The sequence below is a fragment of the Eleginops maclovinus genome, chromosome 21 (genome assembly GCF_036324505.1).
Source record: "Eleginops maclovinus isolate JMC-PN-2008 ecotype Puerto Natales chromosome 21, JC_Emac_rtc_rv5, whole genome shotgun sequence".
Taxonomy (NCBI): domain Eukaryota; kingdom Metazoa; phylum Chordata; class Actinopteri; order Perciformes; family Eleginopidae; genus Eleginops; species Eleginops maclovinus.
In genome coordinates this window covers 6,616,127-6,627,366 of record NC_086369.1, presented here as the reverse complement: position 1 = coordinate 6,627,366, position 11,240 = coordinate 6,616,127, and the positions used below count along the sequence as shown (strand labels likewise).

The 11,240-nt window shown below is 39.3% G+C and overlaps 2 protein-coding genes across 4 annotated transcripts; one reads left to right on the top strand and one right to left on the bottom strand.

Annotated features, from left to right (window-relative positions):
• The first annotated feature begins 64 nt into the window (after window positions 1-64).
• Window positions 65-5,506, top strand: LOC134858130 (fatty acyl-CoA hydrolase precursor, medium chain-like). The gene is made up of 11 exons (XM_063874035.1): window positions 65-550; window positions 640-652; window positions 2,038-2,180; window positions 2,527-2,632; window positions 2,747-2,851; window positions 2,941-3,004; window positions 3,903-4,045; window positions 4,246-4,312; window positions 4,458-4,607; window positions 4,689-4,761; window positions 4,874-5,506. The coding sequence occupies exons 1-11, from the start codon at window positions 315-317 to the stop codon at window positions 5,034-5,036; spliced, it is 1,263 nt and encodes a 420-aa protein (XP_063730105.1). The 5' UTR covers window positions 65-314; the 3' UTR covers window positions 5,037-5,506.
• Window positions 4,126-10,279, bottom strand: LOC134884063 (TNFAIP3-interacting protein 1-like). Of its 3 annotated transcripts, XM_063912672.1 has the most exons (11): window positions 10,080-10,279; window positions 8,971-9,350; window positions 8,528-8,886; window positions 6,989-7,079; window positions 6,660-6,734; window positions 6,501-6,566; window positions 6,296-6,403; window positions 5,931-6,044; window positions 5,760-5,837; window positions 5,308-5,433; window positions 4,126-5,215 (listed from the first exon to the last, which is right to left on the bottom strand). In XM_063912672.1, exons 3-11 carry the CDS (start codon window positions 8,554-8,556, stop codon window positions 5,087-5,089), a joined length of 816 nt encoding a protein of 271 aa, XP_063768742.1. In that variant the 5' UTR covers window positions 8,557-8,886; window positions 8,971-9,350; window positions 10,080-10,279; the 3' UTR covers window positions 4,126-5,086. The 3 variants fall into 3 exon arrangements, with proteins under 3 accessions (XP_063768742.1, XP_063768741.1, XP_063768740.1); XM_063912671.1 differs by having other exon boundaries at window positions 8,528-9,350; XM_063912670.1 differs by lacking the exon at window positions 8,528-8,886 and having other exon boundaries at window positions 9,238-9,350.
• Between the last annotated feature and the right edge of the window lie 961 nt (window positions 10,280-11,240).

The following is an 11,240-nucleotide window of genomic DNA, read 5'->3' as shown; positions in this document are numbered from 1 at the left end:
CTTCCTGCTTTCAGGCCATTGGCTGAAAAACACTTGCTTGTAACTTTCGACAACGGTGAACACACCTGTCTATAAAGGTATCATCCAGATATAAATATCAACTTTGCACTCTGGTTATAAGGCTTCAGAGTTATTTAAGAGTTTCTGCAAGTCATTATTACTGCAGTTATAGTTCCTGTCAGCTATGGGAAACCTTCTCATCCACCTGTTCCTTATTGTTGTGCTCCTGCAGCGTTCCTTGGCTCAAGCAGGCAAGTATACAACACAAAGTAAAACCAGATCATCTCCAAACTGAGCCACATTACTTTAATCAAATGTGTTGTGGAAACATTCTGTGCTTCTGTGTATTAGAGAGCTCTGGACCTGATGTGATTTTAAAAGCCGGCACTGTGCGAGGACATTACACAGCAGTGAAAGGTGTAGAGCAGCAGGTTGAGGAGTATTTAGGCATTCCGTTTGCTCATCCACCTGTGGGGCCCTTGAGATTTGCTACCCCCCAGCCAGCTGAGCCCTGGGATGGGGTAAGGGATGCAACTAAAATGCCTAAAATGTGAGTACACACTAGGGTTGTTGTTGTTTTTACTAGAACCCCTGTTAATGTAATCTCTTACTCAACATGATCTTCCTTTAAACAATTAGGAGGGTTCCTAAGGTTTACATTACGCTACATTTCATTTAAAGTCATTTAACTGACTGTAAGAGCAAATTACAACGAATGTAGCAGTGGCGAACCGTCAGGTAACTCTAGGCGCTCTCTGACCGCGTAAAATATTCCAAAAAATAATATTTAAAAACGTTGTTCTTGTTGTTCAGTTATAGTTTTCATTAGTTTTACCAAAAGAACTTGATTTAATTTTATTTAAAATACTTTATGACAAGTCCGCCCCCGCCGTGCCGACTTCATTCGTTCTGCCTATAAATGTATCCCCCAATTAATTAATATATTTTGAATTAGCTGTGCCGGTTTTAACCGAATTGCCTGTGATGTGTTCCAAAATGCAGGTCCATTGTTACTTGGCTGTGGCTGGGCGCCTTGTCGTGATAGGTGTTCATATAAATTGTGTTTTGTGTGGTAGAGAGGGGGGGTCGGTGATATACATATATATGTGATGATATAATTATTTGTATTTCTTATTTGGAAATAAAACGTTTTGCTTAATAAATAAGGGTTTTTTTTTTCGACAAGGGAAGGGGGGTCAGAGGGCCTTAGGTATAAAAGTCACGGCTGGCTAATGGAGTTTAGATTAACTTTCCTAAAAGAAATTGTCTATTTTAGGTCAAAGAGCATTCATTCCAGTATTGTTTTTTTTCTATTAGAAGTTAAAAATGTTTGATTTAAACAAAAAATGATAGTGCACACATACAAATGTGTAGGTCAGGGTTAGGGTCAAGGTTTTGGGTCATCAAAACTTGGTTTAATTGTCTATACATATATCAAATTCTTCTGCTATGAAGAAATATCTGACCAAAAATGAGCTTAACTATGAGTAAAACACACATCATCAATGTGGTTTGATATTAGCCTCATTGAAAACGTCAATGGGATTTTGGTTGAGGTTTTCTACTTCTTAAACAGGACCCAGAGCTTCCTGTTTCATTTCGGTTCTCTGTAGCACATCTGCAAAACGAATAATATTCCCATCAATCTCGGTTTTGATTTTTGTTTAGTCCTAGTTGGGAAAAGTTGTTGCTAGCACACGAAACTAAGGTGGTCAGCATGGTCAACATTATACGTGCTAAACAACAGCATGTTAACATTTAGCTCAATAATCATGGCTTATCACACACACACACACACACACACACACACACACACACACACACACACACACACACACACACACACACACACACACACACACACACACACACACACACACACACAATGACTCGGTAGAACATGCAACAGTAATTCAATATGGTAGTACCAATCAGCTGCATGAAGTGAATTAGTGTGACTGAATGAATGGAAAGCAGGGATTTGCTAAAAACGAAAATCCTGAAAACATGAGTAATGTGGGTTCGTTTGTTGTCCAGGTGATGGTGTGGATCCATGAGGGAGGCCTGGCTTCAGAGGGGGGGGGGGGGGGCTTCCAGTATGATGGTTCACCCCTGGCAGCCTATCAGAATGTGGTTGTGGTTGTCATTCAGTATCGCCTTAGTATTTTGGGATTCCTAAGGTACGTTTCAGACTGAGATGCATTTGCATGTTTGATTTTTTTTGTCCAGAAGTGTGTTTGAATAAAAAAACATGAGAAGTCAAATCATCATAATATAGTTATTCAAATTAAAAATAGCTTGTTACAATTGTGTAGTTCATTATAAAGTTTGTTATTAAGCCTATATGTGCCAATCCTTTGCAACTAAAAAAAAAACCTGTAGTTGTAATGCCTACTTGCTGCCAGTAGAGGTCTCTAGAGGTCGTAGATTTCTCAGAGCTCCTGACGATAACACCTGGTGAAATTACAATATTGTGGCATTAATATCCCTCCACCATAACGTATTGTTTGCTGTTCTGAAAAAAAGCACCGGTGACCAGCATTCACCTGGTAACTGGGGCTTCTTGGATCCAATTGTCAGCCTTGAGTGGGTTTGTGACAACATTGCAGCCTTTAATGGAGACCCAAATTCAGTCACCATCTTTGGATAATCTGCTGGTGGCATCAGTGTCTATATGCTGGTCAGTATATAGGGAATCATTCACTAAGGATATGGAATACAGACTTGTGACCATGTTTCTGAACAGGTACTGTGTCCATTAGCTGAGGGTTTATTCCACAAAGCTATCGCCACGAGTGGAGCTGCACCACTGGAGCCCCATTACACCAGCAATCCACTGGCTATGGCCCAGGTACTACAACATATACTGATTATAATAATAATAATAATTATAATCACTTTACTTTTCCCTGATATTAATTCCATACATCCCTCCTGCAGATGATAGCCAATCTGACTGTGAGAGCAGCAACAGTGGGAAGCTTGTTGAGTGTCTCAAAGGCCGGTCCGAGGAGGAAATACTGAGCGCCATGAAGAAGGTACAAGAAGCAGTACGGTACTGTTTATTGTTTTTTTATTTTCTTAACATTTTGGAGAGGTTTTTACCTCACCAAAATGTTCCAGTTGAGTGCCTCGAAATCAAAATCAGAAGATTCCTTAACACAAAGTTGTTATCTGAGATTTAATCGGATATCTTCAAGGTGTCGTTTGGATCCAGTGGCAACTAAGCAGGGTTGTTTGACTTGATTCACGTAAAGGTCACTTGCCTTTATTAAAACACATTTGGTTTACCTTGTTAAGGTTATGTTTGGCCTAATGGGAGGCACAATCATTTTGTCAAACCATCATATTTTTTTAGCTTCTGGACATCCAGATATATTTTTTAAAGAAAATGCTTAAGTTGCTAAGCTAATGCTAATGTACTTATTGCTAATGTACTTATTTCAAGCTAAAGCGTGTTCGAATTTCAAACATTTACACTTATATTTGATTGACTATTTCTGCAAAATATTGGTTTGTTGAGTCTATTTTATATATCCAAAAGAACATTCAAGTGTTGGGTTTTGTTTAAAGGTATTTTTAGCTGTTTTTCAGTGAAAAACCAACCAAATGCCCAGAACCAAACAAAGGACACAGAGTGTTAGAGAACTGGTGGACACGATGGAGCATTAACGGTACATGTCAATGTCTCCAAGTGGCCAAAATAATCAGATATGTTATTGCAGGTTTAAGCTTTTACTTCATTTCAGTTTAGGCTGCATTTCGTTGCCAGATAAAATATTTCTGGCCTCAATTTTTTTTTCTAGTGTTATGTAATCACAGACCATCGTTTTATATTTCAGTTTAAGGCATTTTTGGGTCCAGCTATTGACGATGTGTTCCTGAAAGGCCCATCTGAGAAGATTTAAAGCATCAAGAATTCCAGAAGGTTCCTATGATGATAGGACTGACCAATCATGAATTTGGATGGATGCTGCCAAAGGTAAAATGGCAAGACCGTTTATATGTCAACATGGATATCATTTGGTCATGTACCAAAAAGCATGTCCCTTTGTTTAGCTCCTAGAACCTCCTGGGTGGGATCAAGGTATGAAGAGGGAGGATGTGATATCAGTGATGAACATGTTCAATATTCAATGCTTTATTGTCATGATAAATAAACAAGAAACAGAAATCAAAAAGCCTTCAAGTATTCATATAGTAAATATACAGAGAAAAATGTACCCTTTATCTTCCCTCTGACAGGCCTCAGGTGCAAATGATTTAATACTGAATGAATACCTGCGACAGGCAGACTCCCCAGAGGACGTACGTGACGTGTTCACGGAGATACTTGGCGACATGGTGCTCGTTCTTCCAGTATAGTGGCTGCATACCAGAGAGGTAATTAACAGTGACTCGGCATCCATCACAAACCCCATCATTACAACATGATTCGCATTTAATTCTTCCTCCAGACGCGGGTGTGCCTGTGTACATGTACGAATTTCAGCATTGTCCTCTGATGCACGGCAGCACGAGACCCACTTTTGTCAAAGCAGACCACTATGATGATTCTTTGTTTTTTCTCGGATCCTGCTTTTGTACAGGACACACGGTGGTTACAGGTACTTGAAGAGGCATGACTGTTGCACTTTTGATAAAGTCAATAGTGTTTTGGATGTGCAATAATTCATATTCCTCTTTAGGACACATGTCACAAGAAGAGGAGGAACTTAGTAAGCTCGCAATGGAGTACATAAAAAACTTTGCACGCAGCGGGTAGAGTATTTTAGTTCATTCTTTGCTTTTTTTTCCTTCTTAGGAAGTGTGTAGTCTACTGGTTCACATTTCTATTTCCCAAGTAGTTGTTTTTTTTGCATTTTATTCCTAGGTCTCCAAATGGGCCTGGACTAGTGGATTGGCCTCTTTACGACCACAACAAAAACTACCTGAATCTGAATCTGCAGCAGACAGTCGGCCAAGGACTGGAGCAGAACAGAGCTCAGGTCCTTGATGTGGTCCTAAAGTCTCACACTGTTAATGATGAACTCTAATCTGAGATCCACTCAAAGTGCAACATGCAGAGCGAGGAGGATGTTGAATTTCAGAGTTTTTTGTTAGGTGTGTAACGTCTTTGTAGTTGGATGTGGTTCTCGTTAATCTGGCGGACCTCCCAGTTTGTGTTTTGTTTTGTACAGGTGCATTCAAGTACGGGCTGTGGTGTCTGAGCCACCTGGGAAAAGAAAGATACAAAATGTTAAATTTCTTTGCCTTTTTTTAACAAGTGAAAATGGCAGGCTTATTCTCTCCTCTGGTTTGTTGTACCTGAGATTTGAGGACACGTAGCTCACTGTGAACTTTTCGAAACTTCTTCTCCTGTTCCAAATTCTTCTCCTTAAGCTTCTCCCTATCCTTGCGCTCCGTCAAAAAGTCTTCCTTGTAAATCTGGGCCTGAAAAAGGACAATAAAGAAAACATTTTATAAAGATTAAATTGAGCAAGACCAATAAAGGAATAGACAAACATTGTGTGAAATACCATCATTTGTTAAGATTGATACAACTCTCATGGACATAGCTTACGATTAGCTTATTTTAGCATAAAGACTGGAAACAGACACAAACAGCAGCCTGAATCCTTCCATGCCTAACCTATATAACATGTTTACTAGAAATTTTGAAAGGTTATTGGACGTGGATTTTCATTCAAAGCCAGGAAAGCAGTTTCCTTTACGGCAGCACATAAAAGACATGCAGAAATATATTGAACAAAGCTCACCTGATGTTTCCAGATGTCCTGTAGTGTTTCAGTGCTTGCATCGAGAGGATTAGTAATCTGAAGAGCCTCCTGGAGAGCCTGTACAAACATATCAAAGCAGCTATTATACCACTGTGTTTGCAGGGAACGAACCCTCAAAAGGTGATATGATGTGTAGCCATTTGGACTCACCTTGTTCAGTCTTTGGATCTCCTCATTCTGATGCTGCCCTCTTCGGGTCAGAGTGTTGTTTTGTGCTCGCAGCTCCTCCGCCTCTGTTTCTGCTTTTAGTACTTCTTCACCAGTCTGCAAAAAAAATCCCACAAGGGTTAAATTATGATTCACACTTTTACAGATTTAAACTATTACAATGCCTTAAAGGTATGAAAACCTGTCTGAAAATTAGACGATCAGATTTTGCCACTTGTGTGTTTTGAGCCAAACATTTCAGAGGCATGTTTTCTTTATATATATCTGAGACCTATAATATTATTGAAAAAGAGTATGATAGGGGACCTTTAAATGATATCTGGAATCAAAATAAATTCTGTATTTACCCATGTGTTATCTTTATCTTCGACTTTCGTGTTTGAGGGGACATTCTCTCCTTCACAAATCTCCACTGCGAGGTGATCATGGTGCAGTAATGCTTTCAAATCCTGAACCTGAAAACGTCACATGACACAAAAATATGAAGCACTGACATAACATAAAAGGTATCTAACTGAGAAGTGCTGAATAATGTCAGGACGGTGGACCCACCTTCTCTTTGTAGTATCGTACCATGGTGCGGTACTCCTTAGCCCATTTCTCATTAATGCAGAGAAGCTGAGTAAAAGAAAAAGAACATGAATGTTTTAGGTACTGAAAGGTTGATGTGGGTTTTGGATGATATCAATCTAACTTCAGAAATGTACTAACCTCCTGCCTCTGATCTTCCAAGATACGTATCTGGGCTTTCATTCTGACGTCACTGCTTGCAGCCGACTTTTGTAACTGAGGCAAATAAAAGAGGAACTATTAAAATGTAGCACACGGTTTGTACATCTATGAGTGCACTGACAATTATGCAATTTAACTGTATCCATTAACTTCCTTTTACACATTTTGGGAAGTTTTGCTTTTGAGTGTTTCCAGTAACATAAAGAACATGGTCGGACTTTGAGTTCAGGGAAGCAGATGGTCACAGCATGAGAGTGAATATGATCCTCTCGGACGTATCTTCCAATGTTGCATCTGGAAAATTTTACCTGATTGTCTCTCAGCAGGCTCTGGGGAGGATGAACAGCAGCGGAAGGAAGCTTTACTCCAGTGGAACGCTCCGCCACACAAACATCATACCTGAAAACATTCAATCACGTAAACAAAAATGACCATTTAGCATTATTTAGCCTTTTAATAATAGCATAAAGCCCTAAGTGCAACTAAGTACTTCAGTACAACTTTTACAGGCCAATATTTAACCATTTTTTAAAACACTTATAGTTACTTATATGATTAATTTTAACATAAGAAAACAAATGCTCCTATGATAGGTCTCAATACTAATCCACCCTGTATTATAAACTCTGCTCCACAATGCTGAACATTAAAATGATCTAAGGTGCACTCATATGTGTTAACAGAACATAACAAAATATAATACTTTACTATAATATAGCACTTTAGAAGGAGTCACTGTGCATAATGAGCACTTTTACTCTTGAGTAAGTAAAAGTCCTGAATTGATTATGTTGGTACTGTGTAAAAATACTACTTTATGTTAAGCTTTACTTGGGTTATGGATCGGAGTACTTCTTCCACCACTGAAGGCCGGTAAATCATATGAAATATGCATGCGGTAATAATATCAGAAGAAATTAAAGACCTCATGACACGTGGAAAATAAAGTAATATACATACACACATTGAAAGTACACATACAAAATAGTCACTTGAAGTTGGTTTTAATCATTATGATAGAGAAATTGAGTTTGTACGGCCTTTTAAAAGTGCGATTTTTGCGATCTGCTACCGACCTTCCTATTAGTCAGTCACATGACCTATGACGTACACTCCGGAACGGCTCCTTGGTCAAGACACTATCCCACCTGTCACTCACGACTATCCTGACACCTGTCAACAACATGGATTCTGACAACTCCGATTCATCCTCGGATCCTGACACATTTTTCGAAGTGGCAGAGTCCGACCCAATGCTGGAGGACAATGTGAGGGGCGTTATGCCCTATAGATACGAGCCATACTTGGATGAGTTGGAGCCACAGGGTTCTACGGAAAGTTCGGATGGCGAGGCAGAAGGCGCTGTTGGTGGTGCTGCTGTGGCAGACGGTCGGATGCCTATGGATTTTGGCAGACTACAGCACGTGGAATGGTAACTTCCTTCTTGTTCACTTTTCTGACAATGAACACTCCGTAAGATATTGTACTTTGTAATATCCACCACAACCAGCGTTTGCACCAGCGAGCATGTGTGTGTGCAGTCTGCCTCCTCACCTCCCAGAATTAGCCAAATAGTCACCATTACTAGCCTACAGGAAAAAAACGCTACCGCAAACCTAAAACAAACACTTGAGACTTGACTTTTTGCTAACACTCTGAGGTGAACTTAGCTGAATAGCTAAAGCACTTAGCACTAGTAGCCAGCTGAGCTGAAGTGTTCAGAGCTAGCGCCAACTTCAACTATGAAGAACCACCGCAAGCTGTTTACACAGTGCCAAACACTCATTCCTTTGCATTTCATTTCCCTTCCATTATTAAAATATAGTCCAAAATAAGAAGGTACGTACCTCCAATCTCTGCCTTTTCTCCAGAGCATGAGACCTCCGGCTCTTGACGTCGCCGTTCGCCCCCGGGGCTAACCTCGAGCTTGTCCCTCGATGAAATATACGCGGAACCGAATTGGGCAGCAAAACCTTCTTCAGACGAACATCAATACCAAGCTGCTCCTTCAGAGCGGGGATCGAGTCGTAGCACTCCTCTTCAAAATGCGCTGAGCAAAGTACAGACGACGAGCTTGGCTTCCATACTGTTCCTTTCGGACCAGCTCTTGTCCTACAAACTTGTTGCGTCCAGAGTTCACACAAAGCAGGGTCTTTCGGAAACCGATGAAGGGTAAAACCGTTCTCCCTGGTGTTTGAACAATACGCTGCAACACACCGCTCAGGCATGTTCTCAACAAAAATATTAAGAACAAAACTTTAAAGATGCTAAAACTGCGAGTACGACTTACTGTGACTAGAAATGATCAAGGTCAAGGGTGGCAGCAGGTGCAATCAGGTCTAAAAGCGTTCCGGAGCATACGTCATCTTTATGTTGGAACGTTGTCAAGACACTGGCCTGTGGATTTCAGTGGCTTGCGTACAAATTTCGAAAATAACAGAGAACCGGGCATATTTATCACAATTATGTATTTCAAATCGAAAATAAAAGTTATTTTAGACTAAATAAAAAAAGGTAGTCTCTAGGTGTCATGAGGTCTTTAAGTGAAGTTGCTCACCTGTTTATTTCTGGCAGTGATGGATACAGTCTGTGTGTCTGTCTGTTATCTGTGGTCTGTGATCTCTGTGATCTCTCCACAGCTGGCCTGTCCATTGGGTTTTCTTGTTGTGACTGTCAAAGCACATAGGAGCAGAAACATTATAGATAACAGTCATTTTTAAAACCTTGTGTCAAACATTTATATGATAGGAATTTAGCATGTTTTTTTATCCAAAAGTGTATTTTAATACAGCCTTTATGGAGTTGTTTTTTGTTTTGTTTACGTAGTATTTAAAAGTAATCATTAATAATATAGATGCATTCATTTATATTAATCAATACAAATGTAACATAAATACAATAAAAGAAAACTCACAATAAGCAACTAAACAAAAGGATGATCTGATGACAAAATATATTTAAAAAATCTAAAAATAATATTCAATTATATATAAAAGTTATGCTGTTAAGCATGAATACATCTAATGAAATGTAAGACAAAACATACAGAAATATCAATTAATGTGGTTACGATGCAACTATTTTAATGTATAGATCTAATTCGAAAAATCAATCTAATAAAGGCATAACATGTCTCCAAAATAATCAATAAAAATGTGAGGTTACTACAACGTGCAGAAAATAACACAGTTGATGTCAAACCCATGCAGAGGATGTGAATTACTTCCTCACGGTCATACTGCCTAAACTCAGGCTGCACGTGGAACCACTTCATTTCAAAAAATCAACGTGAAAAAACGAGTACGTCCTATGAAGTCATACCATGACTCCTTTTTAAAAGTTAGTTTATTTTAACTTTAATATGTAGAAACACATTTCAATCACATAAAAAACCCTCACCATGTTGTTAAATTCTCGGGTCCTCCACGTGCGTAGTACCACAACAGCTGGATTCTGAAGCACTGACTCGCTCTGCACATTTTATAATGAGCATATTGAATGACGTGGGGGAAGCCGGCATTGTCCAATCACTTGCCGGGATTCCCTTGCACCGCTGGTGTATTCAGGGGCAGGGCCGTTGACGACTTTGTAGAAGGAGAGGAAAGTACAACTAACTAAACAGCAGCACGAGCGGTAATTAGCGATGCGTTCATGGTACACCGCAAATCGATGACTAAGAGAACATAATCTGATTCCCCACTGTAAGAAATGACACATGGATTTTATCTAAAGTATGTATTTATTTATAATGTAATTTCATTGACTGACGTTTTTTTTAATCGTTTCGCTGTCTATTCCTTTTCACTTCAAGAGGAAAGTATACTTATAAATGTAATATATTACCAAACATGATTGCTTCAAGATGTATGTTCGTGTTCTAAAATAAGTAAATGAGAAATACCAGTGAAATTAGATATGAGTTTACATTTAGTGAACCTGCAGTTTTAGTGTACTGTGCTTTTTTTAACTGGTTGGTTAAAATTATCACACGGAAACCGGAAGATGTTTAAAAAACAATGTCAAGATGAAACTGTCCCACATAAAAAGCACATAAACTGCTGCGGGTTGTGGGAAAATCACACATATCGCAGGCTCATGTTACTCAATCTGTTGACTCAGAACAGACTTGTTTCAGGGAAGACAGAGCGGGGAAAATACGCACTGCTCCTCCTCCGGTAACAGGCTCTCAGCAGGGGACTCACTCTGCTCATTTATACTTTCTAGAAACAAGTCTTAGGGCAGTTTCACATAATTCGCTCACATTCAAGAATAACCCCACGCCTTTCTCTTGTTATACTAACCTGACGAAGACCAAAGGAAAACAGGCAACATAGTTGAGACTTTTTTTCACCAAAATATTCCTTTTGTGGATTTAAAAAAACTAATAATTTTTTTAAGCTTTTACTTCCATTATTTTTTGCAAGTGTTGGGAATGTTTCAGCTGGGTAGTGTGGGATATCCCACTTCATCAAGAACATAAAAATACAAGACACAGTCCTCCCCAATAAGGATGTTTCTATTATGTCAGCAGGGCCGGTTTTAGGCATATAGGCGACATAG